This window comes from Panthera leo, chromosome B2 (assembly GCF_018350215.1).
Source record: "Panthera leo isolate Ple1 chromosome B2, P.leo_Ple1_pat1.1, whole genome shotgun sequence".
Classification (NCBI taxonomy): Eukaryota; Metazoa; Chordata; class Mammalia; order Carnivora; family Felidae; genus Panthera; species Panthera leo.
In genome coordinates, this window is record NC_056683.1 from 107,018,853 (window position 1) to 107,043,254 (window position 24,402).

At 37.4% G+C, this 24,402-nt stretch overlaps 1 protein-coding gene across 1 annotated transcript in view; it reads right to left on the reverse strand.

Annotated features, from left to right (window-relative positions):
- Positions 1–24,402, reverse strand: part of MAN1A1 (mannosidase alpha class 1A member 1) — a 161,809-nt gene that overhangs the window by 9,144 nt on the left and 128,263 nt on the right. The window contains exons 6-10 of the mRNA XM_042939715.1: positions 18,536–18,659; positions 16,538–16,631; positions 8,987–9,102; positions 3,769–3,988; positions 2,678–2,850 (exon numbers count right to left, since the gene is read on the reverse strand). Of these exons, the coding sequence (XP_042795649.1) occupies positions 2,678–2,850; positions 3,769–3,988; positions 8,987–9,102; positions 16,538–16,631; positions 18,536–18,659 (727 nt within the window). The remainder of the gene's footprint in view (positions 1–2,677; positions 2,851–3,768; positions 3,989–8,986; positions 9,103–16,537; positions 16,632–18,535; positions 18,660–24,402) is intronic.

Here is a 24,402-nt window from a genome sequence, read left to right on the forward strand (position 1 = left end):
TGTGCTTTACAAAAGGCAAGTGTCCCAGCACTCCTCTGTCCCCACTACACCTCAAGTTCCAGCAGAAGCACTAGTGGCAAAAGACAAGGGTGGGGTTGGGGGTACACCTGTTTTGTGGCACAGGGAAATGATCTTTATTTTTTTTACTAAAAACATTTTTTTAATGTTTACTTTTGAGAGAGAGAGAGAGAGAGAGAGAGAGAGAGAGAGCGCACACGTGCGCGTGCAAGTTGGGGAGGGGCAGAGAGAGGAGACACAGAATCCCAAGCAGGCTCCAGGCTCTGAGCTGTCAGCACAGAGCCCAACGCGGGGCTTAAACCCACAAACCGTGAGATCATGACCTGAGCCAAAGCTGGACACTTAACCAACTGAACCACCCAGGAGTCCTGGCACAGGGAAACAATCTTACATCATACACTATGCTAAAATTTGACAACAGACAAAAATCCTAACATCTGAAACCAATTTATTACCCCACAAACACACACACGCCCCTGAAGAACCAAGCAAACCAAAGCTCTTCGACCACATGACAATATTGGTTTACTTATTTCTGTTTTTATATCAGTCCCTGGCCATATGCTTTTCACACTTTGCCATCTCTAAAATTGGCATGTCATAATTTAATTGGTAGTGTTGTATTCTCTTAGTGGTACATAAAATCACACTGTTATCAAATACCCTTATCAATTAGGGTGTTTTACATTTAATGAGATATATCCATTTAAACTGATATTCATAAGGTGACTCTTAGCCTTAATTATTTTGCTGGAGTGTTGAAAACCAAAATCATTTCCTATCACCAAAGTTTACATGAACTTCCATTTTTATACAGTTTTTCAGAGGGAAAACAACACACATTTAAAGAAACTGGAACTACTACTGGCTAAACATAATGAGAAAACTTTGCAAGAAAAAAAAAAAAAGAAAAAAAGGGACCTAAAGAATCGTTATTCCTTAAAATGATTAATGATCAGTGATAAGACATATTCTACATGGAGTGGGTAAAAAGCAATATTCATCAATGGCTTCCTAAGATATTAGTTAGCGATTTACACAAAGGCAATATATTCATTTTAGATTTCCTGAGAGAAGTTCTTTTATTTTTTTAAAGTCTGTTTGTTTGTTTGTTTGTTTGTTATATATGGAGAAAGAGAATGGGAGAGAGGCAGAGAGAGAGAGAGAATCCCAAGCAGGCACCCTGCTGTCAGCACAGAGCCCAACAGGGGGCTTGATCTCATAAACTGTGAGGTCATGACCTGAGTCAAAATCAAGAGTTAGGCACTTACCCGACTGAGCCACCCAGGTGCCCTTACAGAAGTTGTTTCTAATGGTCAGTTTTTAAAAACAGCTAACTTTGTAACAGAGTGTTAAAGAGTAAGTGAGTGTAATTCAAGCTTTGGCTTGCTCTTATTGCCTGGGTGCCCCATCACAACTCCTTCCAGAATAACAGCTCTTAAAATTAGACACCATTTGATACATATTCTGGAGGCAACGTCCGTGGGCACCAGCACACAGTGTTCACCAGATTAGTTTAGGAAGATGATATGCCATATTCGGCAGGAGAGACCCAAGGGGTGACAAAGACAATTAAAACAGTGTATTGGACAGATGGAAAGTTTATATAAGCCTGAGATCAGTGAATGAATACTATTGCACAAAGTAGTTCTATAGGTTCTTTCTAAAAGTTAGATCTAAGTAGTTAATTTATTCTGTGAAAGAATTTCAATCTAAAATGGAACTGGAAGGTAGAAAATGGAAAATCTTATGCATGTGCCCTCGGGAAAACAAAACTTGAGGACGGAGAGACTGATTTCCTACATATGCTGGATTTATAGAAAACTGATAATATTGGAATGGCAGGGAGTTGGTCAGGGGGTGCCTTACATCAACTTTGGGAAGTTTTACTTATGGTTTTCAGAGGAATGAACATGAAATGACACAGGCCTGGCTGGTCTCACAGAAGAGCTCCATTGAGCTATATTTGTAGGACTGGACTGGTTTTGTCTGCTCAGGGAATTTTCAAAGCTGGTCTCCATTTGTTTTTTACTTGAATAGACTCTAACTGAATTCTTTCTTCTTTACATTCCCTGTCCATAAATCCTACTTCAAACCCTCAACTGACTCACCTGTAGCTTGCTACATTCTGTGTGTCCTGAATTGCAATTCCTCTGCTCTTCTGGAATCAACTTTTTTTTTTTTTTAATATAATTTTGAGTTTGCCTCAATTTACCTCTTTATTTGGGTTGGAACTCTAAGTACAAGCATATATTTTCATTTCAATGCCTAAAGACTAACAACAACAACAACAACAACAACAAACCACAGAGCGGCTTCTTTAAACAGACAACAGGCAGGGGTGATTTTCCCCAAGTTGTCAACAAGTCCTTGTGGAATTAAATGATCATCATTTCTATGGCTGTGGGAACTTAATTTCATAATATGCCTTTCTACATACTTCCTTCAATCTCACAATTCATATATTAATATCATTGTCACATGAAGCAAAGCCAGGGATATAGGATGACAACTGACAACACTCATTCCTAAGTTGGGAAAAAGTCTGATTAAAGCTTTCAAAACCATAGGAAAGTTGATATACTAGATTGATAGAAATCATTGAACATTTTTCCTGAGACATTTATGAACAAGAAATGTCAGCAGATTAAAATATCACCTCTACTGCTTCCCAGGCCCATTTCCTGTACTTTGGATCATGAGTCAGTCGCCACATGTACATGTAAGTCTCAACAACCTCTGGCCGCAGGATGTAGTATTTTTCATTTTGCCTTGTAGCAATGGCTTCAACACCACCATCGAATCTGAAAGCTTCTGGTCCCAGCTTCATAACTAAAGAGTATGCACAGTGACAAGGGTTATTGCCTTGGACACTGCTTAGTTCTATAACTTAAATGAAACTAGAAAGTACTTTACAACATTCAAGAGATATGCCAAAACAATCATTTTAAGAAATGGTTATACCATAAGAGACTCTTAAGGACTGAGAACAAATTAAGGGTAGGTGGGGGTGGGGGAGAGGGGAAAGTGGGTGATGGGCAGGAGGGAGGGCACTTATTGGGATGAGCACTAGGTGTTGTATGGAAACCAATTTGACAATAAATTATATTTAAAAAAAAGAAAAATAGAAATGGTTATAAACATCACATAATAATGTTCAAAATAATAATGTCTCAACTTTGAGAATATAGTCATCTGAGTCCTTTTTAGAAAATGGCAATGATCTTTTATTTTCTTTCATTTAACCATCATTTACTGAGTGCCCCCCAGGTAAATACAAGGCACTACAACACCCCTTATTAGCTAGCTGGAAAACTAATTCTAAGTCATTATGTCATAAATTATGTTAATCTTTGTGCTTCAAACTCCTATTTCATAAGAAGGGACCCAGACTCTATTTCATAGAGACACTGAGAAGATTAATAATGGTTTATAAAATACTAAATTTCTTTTGCACTTGGGATAGAGAGTCTTACCCAATGTAATTTGCCTAAAGCAGGGTCAATAAATAGACTGGCTTAACCCTTTACGGCCTCAAATTTTGTTCCTTAGTAAACTAAGAGTAGATATTTTTATGTAGAAAGCAGTACTTCCTAAAGTAAAAAATATAAATTCCTTTAAAATATTAATCATGAGCTTCCTATTTCATGAGGCACAGTGGATATTCTTTTGATGGCAGCAATGTCAATGTTCCTTAGGAATGAAATAAAAGCATGTGGGAATAGAAAATGAAGAGTAACATGTACTCACATGTGCGATTGTAAGATTCATAACAGGTCCGGGCAATTTCAGCCCCGAGTTGAAGGTAGTGTTGGGTCAGGCCTGCGGGAGCATCGTCCGCCCCGAGTGCAAACATGCCTCCAGCAAAGCAGGTCAGGTGGCCCATCTTGTGTTCCAGGAGGCCCCCTTTCCACTCCGCGATGTAAGTCAGTCCCCTACTAGACTTGCGGATCAAGTGAGTCTCAATTGCCTGAAAATAATAATTATTTTCAACATTTTTAAATCTCCTCTCAAATTTATACTAAAAACACTCTCAAGACTAAGAGAGAAAAAGAATATAACCTCACTCACGGTTTGAGTTTGTTATAAATCTGATTCAACCTGAAATTTTATGCTATTGCTTTCTGTATCTTCCTCTAGTATATGCTTTATTAGTTTGGTTCATTAGAATTATCACTGTTGGGCCAGTCCAGTTGGTTTTGCCTGAGTCCATGATCAAACACTTTTAGTCCTCATACAACAAAAATGGTCTGCTTCTCAATGATAGGCCACTGGTGTAGACGTAATGCTTAATGCATTTCCATTTTCACAATGAAGAAATAGCACAAAGCACAGGCCCTACTGTGGATGAAGAGCAGAGCGTATCTGTATATAAAATCAGGCTGGTGGTATTACCCTTCTTTTTGCTCTCTTAGGCTCAGAGAGTGGCAAAACTGAGTGGGAAAGATGTGCTGTTCTTGAATCAGTTTGCTTGGCCTCAAAATTCCAGCTCTGACATTTACTATCTGTGAATTTGGTGGGTAATTTGCTTACTGTATCCCCAAATCTCAGTATCCTTATCCATAAAAGGAGAATAAGTAGTATTTACTGAGAAAATTCAGCAACATTTAGTTTATGAAGCAGTCAGTACTGTCCCTAGCACTTGATAAAGTTCATTTATCATCCTCATTCACATCTCCATTGTGGTAACATTTGAATTAAATTCCCCCCTAATAATTCTATTAAAAAGCACATTCGTGTACAATGGAAAAAAAAAAAAGACACATGAAAAAATGCTCATCATCACTTACCATCAAGTAAATGCCAATGAAAACCATGATGAGATACCACCTCACACCTGTCAGAATGGCTAAGATCAACAACACAAGAAACAGCAGGTGTTGGTGAGGATGTGAAGAAAAAGGAACACTCACACACTGTTGGTGGGAATGCAAACTGGGGCAGCCGCGATGGAAAATAGTATGAGGATTCTCAGGTAATAATGGAACTACCATACGATCCAGCAATCACACTACTAGGTATTTATCCAGAGAATACAAGAACACTGATTCAAAGGGATACACGCACCCCTATGTTTATAGAAGCATTATTTACAATAGCCAAGATATGGAAGCAGCCCAAGTGTCCATCGATTGGTGAATGGATAAAGAAGATGTGGCAATAATAAAATATTATTTAGCCACAAAAACAAATGAAATCTTGCCATTTGCAATGACATGGATGGAGCTAGATAGTATAATGCTAAGCGAAATAAGTCAGTCAGGGAAAGACAAATACCAGATGATATCGCTCATATATGGAATTTAAGAAAAAAAATAAATACAGGGAAAAATAGACAAATCACGAAACAAAGTCTTAATTATAGAGAACAAACTGATGGTTACCAGAGGGGAGGGATGGTTACCAGAGGGGGGAGATGGGTGAAATAGGTGATGGGGATGGAGGGCACTTATTGTGAAGAGCACAAGGTGATATATGGAAGTGTTGAATTATTATAATGTACACCTGAAACAAATATAACACTGTGTGTTAACTGGAATTAAAATAAAAACTTAAAAAAAAGGAATAAAGATCTGTAAATTGGGGGAAAATGATGTTTACAAATATGATCTGTAAAATATCTCTTATTTCTGCTGCAGGATTGTTGATATTCTTTTCAAATAGATAAGCCTTTCAAATAAGCCTTATATTCTAAAAAGCAAAAATGAAATATAACTGTTTGAAATCACTAACTTCCAACTACTGTAACAGGAAATGTTGTGTTTTTTTTTCCCCCTTTCAATTACTTCATAGAAGAAAAAGAGCTAAGACTACGTCTATACCTGTTACACTATTATAAAAAAAAAAAAGAGTTTTTTAGGAAGCACATTTGGGAACAGTACACACAGATGAAACTTGAGATTGAGAAGAATGAATGAAAGTGAATATACAGACAGATAAAACCTTTCCTATTTTTATTGGAAATAAATACATGAAACCAAGATGGTAAGAAATAAATGAACATACTACTGTGCTCATTAACTGTGGTTAGCTAGTTTTATTGATGGTCTAGTTATATTAACATTCATTCTTATTCATGCAACTGAACATCTTAACTATTTACACTTCTTATAGCACAAATTACAGTAAAGGTCTTAAAGCAGATATTTGTTCATCACCCAAGAAATTATTCTTTCTACATGGCAAAAGTTATAGCTTTGGATCATGGATTAGTGAAACATTATTACCCTGTTACAGATCCCGAAAAAAGTACTATATTCTTTCTTTTGGCATGGTTCTGACCAAGCTGCTACCTCTTAAATAAACTACAATGAAGTTCCAAGACTTTTGAAGCAATGTTTGTGTGACAGTGGGAAAATGTAAATAAATATAAAAGAGGAAAAAATAGTCTTTAGTGGCTCTAAAAAAAAAAGTGTCAAATCTACAGAGAATTGCTTAGGAAAAAAGAATATTACATATGTTGTGATTTCAGCCTTCCATATTTGAAAAGAATTAGTGTGATGAAACCTTTAGAAACTTAAATGTCTAACACATCATCAGCCCAGCTACCATTCATTCCAATGGACCTCTGGAAGAATGAACATCCACCACTGTGCATTCTTAGTGTGGTCTCTAGAGAAGAACTTAACAGCCAGCTGAAAGCACAAAGTATTTTGTTATTAAAACAACCAAAGAAAACAGACCATGCTGGGATTCAGTGCTTTCCAAAATCCACTTGAGGCTAAAATCGAAGAACTATATCCGCAGTAACTCAACTGTCCAGAACAATAACGTAAAGGACTCTCTCCTTAATAATAACGCTTTTTTAAACTACAGTTTAGCAGAAAGAAACTTTGCTATATGAGACATGGTTACTTCTCAAAATCAGAAATGTAATTGTTCTAGCTTTGCTTTCTATGTTAAACATACAATGAATTGGAAATGTTTTTACTATTAAGAGAAACAGGAAACACTTTACTTCATTTGTTCTTAATGGATTTTCCTGTCCATGGTTTGTCTAAATGCAATATAGACAAGATGGTAAGAAATAAATGAACATACTACTGTGCTGTTCATAAATCCCTATAGCTGTGCCGGGGACACTGCATGGGAGCAGCTGGAATCCTGTCTGAGGAATAAATGAATATGAATAAAGGAATAGGAATAAATGAACATATACTGTGTGGGTATAGTCTAAAAACTCGGGGAAAATATTTCAAAGAACATTTTAAAGTTACCTTGCAAGATCTTAGGGGACCTTTTTAAGATTAGAATAATTAAAATATCTGCCAGGATAACAAGAAAAAAAAATGACACACTGGAAACCATACGGTATGGAGAAGAATTCCCTACCTTAAAACCTGAAACCTCATAGGAATGATGAGAAACAAACCTGGAAGAGGCCATGTGAACCATATCCTACTTTGCTTTTTATGTTCATCATGCGCCTTAATTAAAGGTGTGCTAAACAAAAGCCAATGTACTAAGGCATTCTGGTTCCTGTATGTCAGGCAGTAAAGAGTCATATCTGCTGTACTTAGTGATGCTTCTTATTGATCTTGGGAGGGAACCACAGTAATATTGAATCTGGACAACCAGAGCAAAGTAAGTTGCATTTATATTTCAACGAATAAATTGGACTATGTCTAAATTACCCAGACCTCCTTCTCAGGAAGACTAATTTTAGAACAGTGGCTACATTATTGGAATTATAAACTTCCACTTTTCTCCCCTATGAATTAATATTCTTGATTATAAAAAAGTTTCTGAGGAGTCAATAAAAAAGTCATTTTTCTGAGGATTTAGCCATAAGTTTATAACATTATTTGAGATGACTTGATAATAATTAAGAAAATGGGTTACTACATAAAATACTTATCAATCACAAATGTACTGAGTTCTGCTAAAAAACTTTGTTCCTGAAAAGTTGGGTATGAGTTCAAGCATTTTATATAAAACAATATTCTTCTTTTAAAGCTTTTTATACTTTCAAATTTTATTTTTGGTTTTGACTGAAGCTTACATTTGCTTGAGGCTTCGTTCACTCTTACACTGGCTACCTCCTATAGACTTTGCAGAGCAGTTTCGAACTTACTTTACTAACTTACTGCTCATACTTAAATGTACTATGGAAATTCTTTTTTACAAATAAATCCATAGTGATGAGGTAAAAAGAGACATGTGTTGACACAAATTTTAGTTTGACTTTTGGTTCCACAATCAACCTTTTCCAAGGTTCAGTTCTCTTATCTGTAAAACCAGATAAATAATATCTAAACTACTGTGAGGAAACAAACAAATCCTTCATTTAAAGTATCTGCCTAACATACTACTTAGCACACAGTAGGCATTTCAACAAATATTTGTTCCCTCTCATTGCTCCTCCATTACAAGGATCATAGGAAACTATTAATTAGTTCGGATTTTTATTTGAGAGTGCTGTCTATTTATCTCTGGAGATAAGTTTATTTGAAATGGAAGTAGCCATTAGGGATGTTGTAATCATGGGAAATTTTATTTTTTCTTTCTTTTTTAATGTGTATTTATTTATTTTGATAAAGAGAGAGACAGAGACAGAGACAGAGAGAGAGAGAATCCCAAACAGACTGCACTGCCAGCGTGGAGCCTGATGCAGGACTTGATCTCACGAGATCTGTACCCGAGCCCAAATCAAGAATTGGACACTTAACCGACTTAGCCACCCAGACACTCCTTGGGCAGTTTTAACTTTGTCAATTTTCAGAATACAATTTAGGATTTATTCCTCCTCATGATTTTGTGACTCATGCAAAATAAAACACTTTCAACTGCCCCGTTAGAATGAAACCCAAGTGTGATTACTATTGTTATATTAGCAGACACTGAACTCAGCCTAACTGGAAATACCTTGTAATTCACTCATGTGGTATTCCATTTCCCATTAAATGCTGATTAATATGCAAGTTGTAAGTTATTTTAGTGGCAAAGATGATTTAAATATTGGGCTTACCTGAACAGCATCAAAATACATCTTCTTAGCTTCTAGATCTGTCTTGTCAGACATTAACCACGCCTTTAGCAAATATTCATAAAAGCTGTCTCCGAGTCCTCCAACTGATACATGATCTGCAAAGAGAGGAAAATGAATTTTAGAGTGATTCAGGCTTTAACTCAGATAATGCAGCAAAATCACATTAGTAACTAGGATGCAAAAGCCTACGTCAACTGCAACTCGATGTTACATTTAAATTCCAACAAATCTCTTGTTTTCAGAAAGATATTCTGAACCGAGCAGATGTGCTGTTAACTAATGTGATATACTCTAAATAATTACCAGGGTAGTTTTGTAAACATGAAGATAAAAAATACGTAATCAACCTCAATTCCTAAAATCTGTTTTTCTAGTTAAAACTACCAAATTAAAATATTTCACGGTATATATTCAAATAAATTTTTAATTGCTTTAGCTTTCACTAACATAACTAAAGTATGTCAAATACTATGAGTATTAACTAATCTTAAAAAGGACTGGCATATGATAAAATGAAGCTCCTCAGACTCTTTCATGATGATGATGGTGATGATGATGATGATGATGATTAGATAAAGTTTCTAGTGTTTTCAACCTATAAGGTCAAAATCCTTTGAGGGAGGCCAGTAACAAAGAAGACAGGGCAGGAGACGTTCTTCCTAACACTCCATTCCTACAATCCTCCCCTACTGCCAGTTATTATGCCACATCTACTACATATAGTACCACAATTTTGTAACTTATAGGGTAAGTATCCTCATTAAAAGTGAAAAAAATTAAGGCTTAGTGAGGCTAAATGAGATTGCATCACTGGTAAGTGCCATCTGACTCCACAGCCCATGCACGGTCTCGCACCTGGAACTTCTTGCTCTCTACCTTGTGACACTGAATGTATTCTTTTGCCTACTGCTTGAATTAATACTTTAATTTTTCAAGCATATCTACCTACAAAAACAGAGACATAATCTATTTGAAATATCATTTCTAGAATTCATAGAGAATTTGAGCACTAATAAAACAGGCTTATTTTGGAAATATGCATTTTAAGTTTCGTAACTCAAACCTAGTTTACATAACTATTTTAAAAAATTTTTGAATGTTTATTTCTGAGTGAGAGAGAGAGAGGGAGACAGAGACAGACGAGAGTGGGGGAGGGGCAGAGAGAGAGGGAGACGCAGAATCCGAAGCAGGCTCCAGGCTCTGAGCTGTCAGTACAGAGCTCAGCGCAGGGCTTAAACTCACAAACCATAAGATCATGACCCGAGCCAAAGTTGGATGCTTAATCGGCTGGGCCACTCAGGCACCCCAACGTAACTATTTTTTAAAATAAGACCTTTGTGTTGACTTTGTCATATAAAAGTGAACCCGTTTTTACACAGCTAACAAGACAATTTTCTCCTAACACCTACCTAACAACTCCACTTGGAGGCTTATGCGGGGACAGGATTAAACAGGTTAAAACTGAATTTATTCTCTTGTCCTTCTCAACCTTACCTTCTGCCGTTGGTGCCCGTCTCACTAACATGGCACCATCATCCTCCCAACTGTGCAAGTTAGACATCAGAGAGTCATTCTTCACTTCTCTCTCTCTTCCCTATATCCAGTGAGCTACTGAACTCTACTAATTTCACCTCTTATATATTTCCTGAATCCATCCACTCCTCTGTCCTCACCAATATGATCCTGGATGAAGCTACCAATAGCCCCTGCTTCCAAGGCTTCAGTGCCCAATTATTTGGCCCGTTTTACTCCGATAGCATGCAGCTGTTTACATTTAAATTAATTAAAAGAAAAGAAAATAATTCAGTTCCTCAGCCATACTCGTGCCCAACAGCTACATGTGGTCCTTGGTTACTGTACTGCACAGGAAAGATACAGAACATTTCCATCATCACACCGAGTTCTAATGGTAGTGCCACTCCAAACTATTCCCCCATTAATACCAGAATAACCCTTTTGACATGTGAACTGGATCATCCCTAATTGGAAGCCTTCAATGGCAAAGACTCAAATCCTGGGTCTTCGGAGACTGAGAGGCCCTGCGTGGTCTCCATCTTCCCCATATTACCATCAATTCTGCTCTGATTGCTTTCTATCCTCTTGCCATATGGCTCTTCTTTTGTTCCCTTGAAACCAGCAGGCTCTACTGCAGGAATTCTAAAGGCGTTGTTCTCTGGGCCTGATGTGCGTTCCCTGACTCCTTTCCCTTTCAGTAGTAACTCTTACTCATATTTCATGTCTAGGATCAAATGTTGCTTCCTCAAAGATGCTTTCTTTCCCTGACCCTCACCCACTGGGTTCCCTCACTATACACTTTTTGATAACACGTGTTTACTACACTTGGCAATTTCAAAAGATGGTGGAATTTCTTCTCTGTCTTCTCTACAAGATCATGATCCAGGAGGACAGGGACTAGATCCACCATGTTGCCTGGTCCATTATCAGCCCCTGAAAGTAGCTTGCATATAGCAGGTACTCAGTAAACAATTGATGAACAAAGCAAAATTCTTGTAAGGACTATACCCAATCAGGGCTATATTTGTAAGTAGTGAAATATGTGATTTTTATTATTGTAAGAATGTCCAGATTTACAGTTTTAATTTTGATGTAAACATTAGTGTTTTTACAATAGTAAGGCTGATTCTTGAAACAGCAGTGTTTGAAGTGACCTTTGCAATTTCCTAAATAAATTACCACAGAAACCTCTGACATTTACAAACTAAATACACTAAGTACTATCTCATCAATAACAAGCCCTGTTGTTATAAACATGATTGCAGGAGACAAATGCAAGTGATGCATGGTAAAGCAAATCACTGTCTGGTTACTGTCAAAATAACAAGGTCTAGATGAAGTAATAGGAAATGATGGCCATGATCCAGACATGCCCTTCAGAGTTCAAGCACTGAGAGTTGAAAGCTAACAGCCAGAAGCAGCTTCATTTTCTTCCCCCTCGGGTTATGATTCTATAATGGACGGAAGAAGCAAGTTTGGGCATTTGATGATTTTTAAAAAAGGAAAAAGGGTTACATAACAATATATTTGCTTTAATTAATTTTGGTAAACACCAGATAATTTTCTATATTTTTATTTCCTGCCTATAGATTTTTCATATTTGGAAAGAATCAAAATAAAGGAACATAGAGGAGAAACAAGAGCAAGCTTTTTTGATAACTTAGAATATCACTCACTAAGTTTCCCCCAGTCTGGAGGACTGTTTGTGTTGGCAACAGAATTCTGTGTAAATATTTAGTGGGTGTGGGACAGAACATGCTCGATTTTATCAGCAGGAAGGGACTGCCCACTTCTAGAAAGAACATATATGGTATTTTTATTCCCAAGTGTTCTAAACGTAATGTGTACTACGGTCACTCAAATATTATGCTCTTCTCTATGGAAGGCAATTTACTCTTTCCTTCCTGAGAGGAATAGGTCCCATAAAAGGATTCATAATACTTAAAGAGATAAAACGAGTAGCAAAAGAATCAAGACAAAAAGGATTAAATACTCAGTATCTTTAATGTTTAATAATTTGTACACTTCATCTGAATCTGAACTTCTCAAAGCATTCCCCCAATGATGCAAGTGACACTATATGTATATTAATCAAGAGAGAATGATAATTTTCCGTCTATAGACACAGAGTCCCAACTGGCCTCAACAGTTGCAAGATCTCTTTATATTATCAGTGACCAGGACCTGATGCTGTCTCTCAGCCACAACTGAGGAGCAGGGACAACTGTTAAAGGAGAATAAATAGAACCATTATTAAAAGCAGAGACAGAAAGACAGACTGGATACACAGTGCATGAGGATTCACAAAATTCAAGTAAGCAAACACCTACTAGGTGCAAGATATAGTGTGCTGGGCTAACAAACATCACTAAGGCAAAGTCACTGGCCTCAAAAGTTCTGGGTCCCTAGGAACAGGGATGTATACAAATCATTTTGAAAAAGACAATGATAGGAAAGCACTCAAAGTGTTGGGGCAGGGGAAGAAGAGGGTGAGTAGAAGGCAAGTGGGTGCTAACAAATTACAACCAGGGTCTTGAAGAAGAAGGTCCCCCAGAAGAAAGGGCAATTGAGCTGGATGTTGGCAAAGTCAGAAGAGAGGTAAAGGGCCGAGGAAACAGCACAAACCAGGACCTGGATATGCCCAAGCAGGCCTTGATTAAAGAATGAAAAAAACAAATTGGTCTCCCTTGTGGCTGGAACACAGGATGGAGGTGCAGGAGGCGAAACGGACATGAGACTCATCAACCCTATTTGTTTGCCATCAGGAAATTGGCCCATAAGCAATCCAAATATAAAGGGCCCTTTGTACCGGGAAACATGGCCAAATACACAATATACTGGTAACGCAGAAGGTGAAGCTGGAATATTCCAGTACAACTGATACTTTTTGTCCCTCTTCACAGTGGCTTCTAAATCACAGGAAGAAAAGAGTCAATCAAAGATAATTTTTTTTTTCAATTTTTAAAATCATTCATGAGAAGGAAAATGCTAAAACTACCTGTCCTTTTAGAGAATCTTCTCTGGTCCTTGTACTCAGAAAGCAACTCAAATTCTATTTTATTTCAAATACTCTACTGGTCCTCAAACTTTTAGTCTCAGTACCCTTTTACACTCTTTAAATTTTTTTTTAACTTTTTTTTTTTTAATTTATTTTCGAGACAGAGAGAGACAGAGCATGAACAGGGGAGGGGCAGAAAGAGAGGGAGACACAGAACCGGAAGCAGGCTCCAGGCTCGGAGCCATCAGCCCAGAGCCCGACGCGGGGCTCGAACTCACGGAAGGTGAGATCGTGACCTGAGCTGAAGTCGGACGCTTAACCGACTGAGCCACCCAGGCGCCCCATACACTCTTAAAAATTAAGAAATACTCCAAATAACTTGTTTATGTAATATCTATAAATATCTACCATATTGGAAACTAGATTTAAAATATTTAAATTAAAAATATTTTATTCATTTAAAATAATAATACAACCATTATATTAACAAAGTTTTTTTTCATAAACATGTTATATTTTACAAAAGAAAAAAATCAGTGAAAATACTGACACTGATTTACATTTTTGAAAATCTTTTAAATTTTTGCTATACCAGAAGACAGCTGGATTTTCGTATCTGCTGTATATTCAGTCCACTACTGTATGTCATTCTGGTGGAAATACACAAAGAAAGTTCAGCCTCACACAGTTACATAGTTGGAAAAGGGAAAGGTATTTAAAGAATCTTTCTAGATAAGTATGGACATTTTTCTTTGATACTAAAATAAAACTTGACAAATTGTTTTTTAAAGGTTAAAAATGTCAAAAAAAATTTTTTAATCTTTATTTATTTTTGAGAGAGAGAGTGTGTAAGCAGGGAGGAGCGGAGAGAGAGGGAGATACAGAATCCGGAGCAGGCTCCAGGCCCCCAGCTGTCAGCACAGATCCTGATGTGGGGCTTGAACTCACAAACCGTGAGATCACGACCTGAGCCAAAGTTGGACGCTTAACTGAGCCACCCAGGTGCCCCAAAGGTTAAAAAGGTTTTAAAGGTTGGTTGTAAGGTGGAATTAGAAATCACATCAATGAATTTTTGTACTGTTACATTAAAATCCATTGGTCTATCTTGCACTTTGAATGGTTCTTCTTTCTGACATGATTCTTTAATTGCATGTATTAGTCATTTGGAAAATACTGGTTCACTGAATTATGTGAATCTTCTGAATGCTGCACAGTTCACTATACGGTATCCAAAAACTGAATTTATTAATATGAACACCAATCTCATCATAAATGTCTCTAAGTATTGGTTAAAGGCATCAAGGTCATGGCGGCATATACACATTTCCTGAAATTCTAATTTTCATTTAGAAACTCAAATTCTGTCATGGCACCGACACCATCACTTTTCTTTGAAGTGACATGCTCGTTTTTGAGAACATGTCTACGAGTTACCCAATTCTGAACAACCAAAGTGTGTCTTCAGTTGTTCTTTCAAGTAAAAATGGTACTGCACGGAGCAATCGATGGCTGGTGCAGTCTGCAACTTGAACAATCACACGAGTGCTTTTCTATGCGGCAAACACTATTTTCTATTATGCAGCAAAAAAGTGTACTCAATGGCTGAGATTTACCAGACTCAATAATTTTTTTTTTGACTTGTGATTTCGGCTCAGGTCATGATCTCACGGTTCATGAGTTCAAGTCCCCCATGGGTTCTGTGCTGACAGTGAGGGGCCTGCTTGGGATTCTCTGTCTCCCACTCTCTCTGCCCCTCCCCCACTTGCACTGTCTCTGTCTCTTTCAAAATAAATAAATAAACTTAACAGGTAATTTTTTTCCTTAAAACTATTCATAAGTGCCTCTGGCATATTTTTATTTCTTATTGTCGATGAGGAATACAATGATTAGTACTCTCTGGCTCCTCTACCATGGTTCTCTCTGTGGCTTCAGTAGTTTTACCCACCGTTGCTTTTGCAACAGAAGTGCAAATATCAGCACAGTGAAGGTGGCAGAAAGCCTTAGTATTAATATAAAAATAGCTCTGACCTTGTGGACCTCCTGAAAGGTCCAGTATATGTAGACCACACTTAGTTTAAGTGGCAACCATGATTATGGTCTTGTGGTCTCAACAGCATTGAGATGCCTGTCTTCCATAGGCATTACAAACACAGACTTTAGCACATTTTTTCCCCTACTAAATTATTCTTTGAGAAAAGTACTTCTAAAGTAAGGGTGAGGCACAATCATCTAAGAATATAATTTTCAATATAAAGAAAATACTCAAATTAGAATTAAATTGTAAGGCATTGCTAATATCCCCAGCACAGTTAGGCACCTCACTTAGTATTCTACACTTGCTCTTAGTTGCTGCGTTAATCTACCAGGTTTTTTTCTCCAAATCAACTTAAGAACATTTCTTTCAACTACTCTGAATCTTCGTAACACTGATCAAAGTCCTTAAGGGATGTGAAGTGAAGGCTTCTTGCATAATACTTTCTCCTAATCTGAAGATAATTCTACTGGGAAGAAACCTTTATCTGCTGGCTTAAAATTAAGTAGAGAAAACACCCTGTTTGCTCTTTCAATTTCCTAACCCTTAAAGATTCAGGTTCCTCTCTCATCTTGTAGCCAAAAAAGAAAAAAAGAAAACGCTACAAAGTAGAATGATCCAACTACTCTTGTACAAAACGCTAATAGTTAATAGCACAAAGGAACAATTTTTTCTTCTATCCACATGACCAGCTTGTTATAGGCTAACATCCCCACACAACCTGATCAGATCTTCCCTTCCTGATTAATAATTTAAATGTCCTTACAATGTCATCATGCTCACAGTTACCCAGGAAAAATAAGCCACCTAGTTCCCTGGTAACACAGCCTGTCTTACAAGAGACTCATGAAAGGAACCATGCCCACTTTCCCCTTTTCGAAACATTCCTCAAAAAGATTTGTGCTTTTTTGTGCTCCTTCTCTCTGTTACTAGAACAGTGCTGGATACCATAAAGAGCTAAAACAAGTCTAATCTTTTGACTTACATTGACCCCACTGTCCACTACTGGGATTCAGATAGTTAGGATAAAGGCCTTGTGGTTTTTCCAGGTTGTTCAGCACTGTTCGAATATTCATTACCTACAACAGAAAATGAAATGTTACTATGAAAATCTAAAAAACAATTTTGGTGCCATTCTTCTCTTTCTTCATTACATTTTTCCATGTTAGGAAAGAATTTAGAATTAGAACAAAGACAGTCGCCACTGGCTTACAAAAATAATCTCAGTAAGTGAATACAGTCACACTGATCTGCCAGACACCATAGAAGGAACTAGGGATATATCAGTGGATAAACAAAGTCATTACCCTCTTGGAGTTTGCATTCTTGTGGGAGGAGACAGATAATAAACACATAAATATGTCAAGGTGGCGATAAAGGCTGTGAAAAAATTATAGAGAGCAGTGAGACAGACTGATGTGAGGTGGTGAGGCTGCACGCTGAGTCAGGGGTGGCCGGGGAGGCTGACGTGAGGGGATTTGAGCAGGAACTTAAAGAATCAAACGAACAACCATGCGGAAAGTTGGAGGAAGAGCAACCTAGGCAGAGGGAGGTGCAAGTACAAATGCCCTGAGGAGAAAGTGGGTTTGGCAAGACCACTGAGGCTGGAGGTGAGGAAGCAAAGGGGAGAATGTCAGAAAGCAGAGGAGAAAGGTAACCAGGGCCACATGCAAGCCTTGTGGGCCAAAATGAGGGCTTATTTTATTTCGAGCGTGATGGGAAGCCATTTAAGTCTGGTGCTCTTGCAGGATGGGCGTGACTGAGGGTACGGCGGAGTTCAGGTGAGAGAAGACAGATCCCTGGAACAGGGTAGCAGCAGAGTCACAGAACAGGGCCAAATCATTTTCTGATGGATTCGACCTAAGGTCTATCAAAAAGAGAGGAGCCTGAGCCTGGATGACCTCCGATTAGTGGTCTGAGCCACTGGGTAAACGGAGGGGTTCATTTATTCAGATAGTGGAGACTGAGGTAGAACAGGTCTGGGGGTTGAGTCTGAGGCATTTTTTAAGTAGTAGCTCTCTTTTAGATCTTTCAGTGGAAATGCTGGAGAGAGAGTCTGGGACATGTTGGGACTGGAATTACAAATTTGGAGTCAACAGCACATAGATAGCATGTAGACCCATGAGACTGGATGAAATAATGTAGAGAGTGAACATAAAAAGGCCCAGGCTTGAGTCCTGGGGCTTTCGGATATTTAGAGATTGGGGTGCTGAGGAAGATCCAACAAAGGAGGCTGAGAAGGAGCACTCCACTGAGGAAGGAGGCAAACCAGGATAGCACCATAAGCCTGCAGCCCCATCAGTGTCTCATGGAGAAGTGACCAAGTGCATCAGATGCCGAGAGGGTGATGAAATTGGGAGGTGAGAATAATCACCAGACCTAGTAATGTGGAGCTCACTGGTCACTGAGATGGGTGTGGCAGGGAGAAATGCTGACTGGAAAGTGTTCAAGATAGTGGGACACAAGAAGAGGGGATAACAGAGACAACCCTCCCAAGGAATCTTGCTGTAAAGGGGAGCTGAGAGATGGGGTGAAAGCTTAGGGCAGAAGTGTTGGGCTGAATATAAATTTACCCAAATATCTATGGGTTTGTTTCTTGCAAATTAGAAATAGATTCAACTGCTACCTCAAATTTAATTTATATTTTGAGTTTAAAAAGTCACATACGTGGTTCATACAGTCCCACACAACACCTATATATTTTTAGATAAGGAAAAAATTCAGAGAGGTGAAGAGACTTGCTTGAGGTGTAGAGAAGCAGACATGTATCACAGGCTGCCTCACACAGAGTTAGAAGACGCCATAAAAAGGCTGCAGGATTACTGTTTGGTAAAATGAAATGCCGCGTGTAACAAAACATCATAAAGAACTATATTAAACTTGGTTGTTCTTTTCCACATCCAAAATTACTAAATCGTCCAGGAGAGGATATTGTTTCTCACAAGTGCAGCTTTGCAATGCAAGGTATATTGGAGGATCTCACCTTTTCAGCAAAGATGGGGTTTCCTGATAAGTGGCTCAAGTGTAGAAACTCCAAATGCAGAGTTCCGAATTCTGCCAAAATACTGCTGCCTCCTGAGGCCCAGGGCCAGTTCCTTCCAATCCCACTAAAGAAGAGAGGAGATTGAAGAGTTATGGGTCAGACTAATGCCAATTTTTGCAGCTCTAAATAACAGAAGTGAAAGAGACAGCTTTTGAATAATGGCATCTCAGCTGATAGTCCACTCTGGATATTTAAAAATATCCAGCATTGTTGGCTTTGGCTATTGGTTTCAGGCTTTGACTCTTATCTACAAACTGAAAATCAATGTAGACTTCAGTCAGAAAAAAGTTGCTATGTCCTTGCTGTTGAAGAACAGACAAATATTTTGGAAGGAACAGGTGCCATATAGAGATACATACCCATTCCAAGTGGAATATAAACATATCCCAAATCCCACATAAAGCCTTCCAACATTTTAATTAATTTCAGCCTGAGATTCCATGGACTATTATAGACATTCACATTATATTTAAAGTTTTTCTTTGATATACATTTCATTGATTCATTGGTTATAAACTCACTGAATCTTTCCCCAAACCCTCCCTCCACTTACTACTTTCTTTCTTTTGTTTTCCCTTACACTATTTTACTTATTTTCTAAGTATATTTTCCAGAGCACTCACTTATTCTCTGACCCATTTAATCTAGGTTCAACACAATTATGAAATTCAAATCTGAAAGAGGTCAAAAGGCATGAGCTCCCAAAATTATTGCCTCATGGCTCATCTGGGAGAAATGGTTTCTAAAAAGAGTTAATCCTAAATATACATACACACAAATACACATAAAATAACTTTGGAGACATGGTCAGACTCTTGGGCACAGTGTATTTTTGCGGCACCATTTAAAACGTCAAGACTTACATGATATTTGAAATAAAGAGTCAAGTCAAGGATTTTACCAATAAATCCCCTTGAAGAAAGCTGAAAACCCACGTTTTGGTTGTTGTTCAAATGTGGATTTATTACATGCCTACCATTTGCCAGGGACTATGTATGGCATTGGGTTAAAGGATGATTATGATCACTCTTTCCTTAAAGACCTTATAGTATAATATGAGAGAATGACCTAGGCATAGGTAATTCCAGTTAAATATGGTAAGTGCCAGGATAGATGTGTGAAAAGGTCTCTGAGACCTGAGAGCCAGGACATATAATCCTACATGGCAGAGGGGCACGGAAGACTTCTTAAGCAGGAGACTCCCCAGTGATTCTTGAAGAATGAATAAGATTTAGTGAGGAAGAATGGTGAGAGGGAGCATCCACATATTGAGAGCACACAGAAGGGCTAGCCAGGAACTGGAAGAAGCTCCTGATACTGGTGAGTAGAGGGAAGGGAAGAGAAGGCTACGAAGTTCAATCTGGGCCAGGTCTTGGAGGCTTATGGATTTCTCACTTTCCTCCCTTCCCAAGTTGACTCCATCTGAATACTGCTCTTGGTGTCCCCTAGATTTCCTCCCTGCTCTGTTTCTTTTTAGAGCAAAACCTAGATTTTATCTTCTAACACAGGTTTATAGTAAACATAATAAAAAAGTAAACAGAAATAAAAGAGTTCTGAAAATCACACATTTATTTATTTTTAAAAATGCCTTACATTTATTAAGTTCTAGGAATGTAAATCGGTTTCTATTTTCATAGCTGGCTTAGATGAAAGCAATAGCCAATCATCCAAATAGGATGAACAACTACTTTCAAATTTTATTAACATATGGCAAGTGCACATAGTAATTGGTCATTAGTTTGTTGTCATATGTTTTTAAATTCCAACCATTCCATCACTGACCAGAGTCAATAAGCCTAATGAAGCAAAAGCAAAAGTTTCTATGTTCTATAGAAACTACTAAAATCAAAGCCACAATATCAAGGTAAGAGGGAATGAGGACTTTGTCCTAGAGGGGGAGAAAGACAATGTGCTAGGAATGCAGCCCAGTTTCCAGATCTTCAAAGACTGGTTCTTTTCAGTTCAGGGTATGAGGGTGTGGCAGCACTCTCACCTGGAAAACTCAAGTAGTATATATGTACTAATCTAAAATTCAAATTACTTTTGTTTCCATGTGTTTGTTCCCTGCTATTAATGTGGTTAAGAGAAAATCAGAGACACACTGAAAAAATTTCAATATGTTAAAAAAAGTTAAGATTTAAAAAGGATTATATATATTCCCTCTTTCTCCTTTGCACATTCATATCAGAAGGAAATCAGCACACTTCTCTATCACTGTTTAATTATATAGGAAGCAAGAACAGTAAAAGCATTAGCAAAGGATATGTCACGCTAACAGGAAGAAAGCTGGGTTTAGAATACATGGTATGTTTATATGAAAGAATGGCTTTGATTACCATTCTTTCAACCTACAGAATTAATGTATTTCAGTAAAACTGTAAGATCAATAGTTGTGCTAGCTGTTTAATATAAGTGAGAGAAGGATTTCAAGAAGTCAGAGAGAGTATCGTTTTATCTAGATATTTAATAAGGTCACTTACCTTTTCTTAGGCAAACCTGCAATGACTAGAGATTGGTCTGGGGAAGAGTGTGGGGCACACAACATAAGCCATAACGGCTAAAAAAATGTGTGTACTGGGGGAAATGGCTGCCTGTTTGTACCGCAAATGTGTACTGAATCAGAACCAGTTTTGGACACTCATAGAATGATTTCTAAGGTCTCTAAATTTTAAGTCTATTGAGGAATCAATATATTTATATGGCTCTAATTTCTAAACTGATATATACAAACGTTGAGCATTTGGCATCAAAATGGTGGGTTTATGACAAAGGCAAATGAGTGCAGAGAGAGTTCTGCTCCTTTGATCTGGGGTCAGGATACTCTGGGCATCCCATGATTCCAAACACTAAAGCTTTCTAGACCTCTGGGTCAAGATCAGTCTCATCTGAGAGAGTAGGGGATTTAAAATGTCTTTAATTTCAGTTCTGTTATCACAGTATTTTAAAGGCAGTCATGGTGTTCTTTATTTTATCTTTATCTATTTTCTAAACACTAATAATACTTTAGAAAAATATTTAAAAACAAAATAACAGTTTGTGTTCAGAAACTATTAGTTCCATCAGGTAGGCATAAAAGGGAAGAATATTTAAATATTCCCAATCTTGTTATAATGATTGCATTATAACCATTATAAGCCAAATGATGAGTCAGCATATGGAAATGTATACACAAAAAGGCAATTAACGTGATTTGGGAAGCTGCCAAGTATGTGGTTCAAAGAATCCTGGAACAGAACTTCAAACTTTTGTACTACTCTAATTTCACTTACTTCTGTTTCTTCCAAGCCCCAGTTCTTCTATTTTAAATTGGAGTATTATTTAATACATATCTTTCAATGTATTGAAAAAAATTCTTTTTAATTAAAATTTTCAGTATTCTACAAAGGTAATAATTCCTTAAAGATAAAACATCACAACAAAAAATAACTGATTTTGGCAATCACAACTAGAAACATGTCTTTAAAAGCTGAGTCACTATGATTCTTTTGAAAATGTGAAACACTATTCTGTTGTTTTAGAGAGTACAACTTGAGTGTAGTTTATTAAGCAGTGTTAATATACTCCCACATCCTATTGCAATAAAAAACAAGAAGGTATAATTATCTACTGACCTCATAGCTCTCATAAGCAGTGGACATTATGCTTTTTTCCCCTCTCTCCTGGGAATGGCTAATATCCAGAGAAAGGAACTACCATTCTAATATTGCTAATCTATTCACACTTGAATCCCAGGGAGTGCTGCTGACTCCTCCTAGAGCTTGTAATGAATCAAGTAGCTGGAGGGTTGTTCTGGATTGATGGTATATCTCTTCAAAATAATCTTAAATTGAGGTACCCAAAGTGATATGTTTGCCCGGATATAGTTTAGATCATTAAAAAAATACATTTGGCTATTTACTATAATCAAATGAAACAAATAAAGCATTTACAGAACTGAGCTGATTCTAAAAAATTGCCAGATGAATATATAAACAAAGCATTACATAGTTATACAGTCTTGATTAGCTATGACTTTCAATCTACTCTTCCTTACTGCTTGCTGTTCTATACACAATGGGAAATGGGCCAATAAACTATTGTCTTGAGGATTCTTGCCTGAATAATTTCTGATTAGCTGATCAGTAAACAAATGCCCTTCAAGTTCAAAGTCCAGAATATGGGTTATTCCTCTGGGCTATGGAGTTAGCAAGTTTTGGAAGAAAAAAAATTCCCCACATTCTGTATATTATGGTAAAGCGTTACTTATGCATGCAAATAGAGAGGCACACAGGGATATTTAATTCAAAAGAGCAGATAATCCAATATTATTCCTTTTGGATTTTAGCACAAATTAGGAAAGAATAATTAGAAAAGTTCATGAACGATTGTTTCATTTAACTGTATTCCCAAAGCTAATTGATTTTGAGATTAAGCAATTTCAGCTTCACTTATTACAAATGGCTCCTTCCTGAACAGATTCACACAATGCTGATCTTTCAAGTTTGTCATCTAAGACCTCACTGAGAGTTGGACTAATAATCCCAGGGGACTGGCATTCTAGGACTAGGCAAGGTTCTACTATAGTTCATCCATACAAAATTCAGCTGGGGAGGACTACTTCCCTCAAGGCTACCCACAGGGAAATGATGGCTAATAAAGGGCAGCCATTTGATTGAATTAACTCACTATTCATGCTTTACTGCCTCTGAACAGCAGCATGTGGGTTAAATCTCCAAAGAATATGCACATTAAATTTCTTAACCAAAGACCAAAACAATGTTTTAAAATTAGCCACCTTGTTCCCTCTTATGGGTAGTTACTTTTGACAGAATTGAAATTAAATACTTATTATTTTAGTTTATTCTGACTGTCAATATTGCTGTCCTTGTATTTGACTATGTAGGATTGGAGCAGAGGTTGGGGTTTGCAAAAAATATAAATGGTGAGGGGCACCTGGGTGGCTCAGTCGGTAGGGCATCTGACTTGGCTCAGGTCATGATCTCATGGTTCATGGGTTCGAGCCCTGCGGTGGGCTCTGTGCTGACGGCTCAGAGTCTGGAGCCTGCTTCGGATTCTGTGTCTCCCTCCCTCTCTGTGCCTCCCTTGCTAGTTATCTCTCTCTCTCTCTCTCTCTCTCTCTCTCTCAAAAATAAATAAAACATTTTAAAAAATTAAAAAAATGTAAATGATGAGAAGGCCTCTCTAGTTCCATAAATAATCTGCTCCACATGTCCAAAGATGCTAAAATTCTGTTTTCCAGCTGTCCTTTCAGTAAGATCTCCTTGCTAAACATTATCAAGAGATTGCAAATAAGTTGAATGCAGTTTCTACCCACTTATTGGGTAAACTGGGGCAACCTATCATTAGGTTTGGGGAACACTCCTAAAAGGCTAGTAATACTGATTAGAAAGCATTGTAGTGCATTTAGGATGTGTGAGTATGCACATACATTTACTTTACTGTACTTAAAAAAATCATATTCTACAAGTTCTTTTAAACATACATCACATTCTTCATGGACTTTTCCCATACCCATCAATGTACATTGTTTTTGAGTGAATAGTACCTGACTGAATGGATATATAGGTGAACCTCTAACAACACAGGGGTTAGGTTGACCTCTTGTGCAGTTGAAAATCCATGTATAACTTTTGACTCCTCTAAAATGTAACTACTAATAGCCTACTATTGACTGGAAGTCTTATTGATAATATAAGCAGTTAATTAATATATTTTGTATGTTATGTGTATTATACACTGTTTACTTGTGATAAAGTTAGCTAGAGACAAGGAAATGTTAAGAAAATCATAAGGAGAAAATACATTTA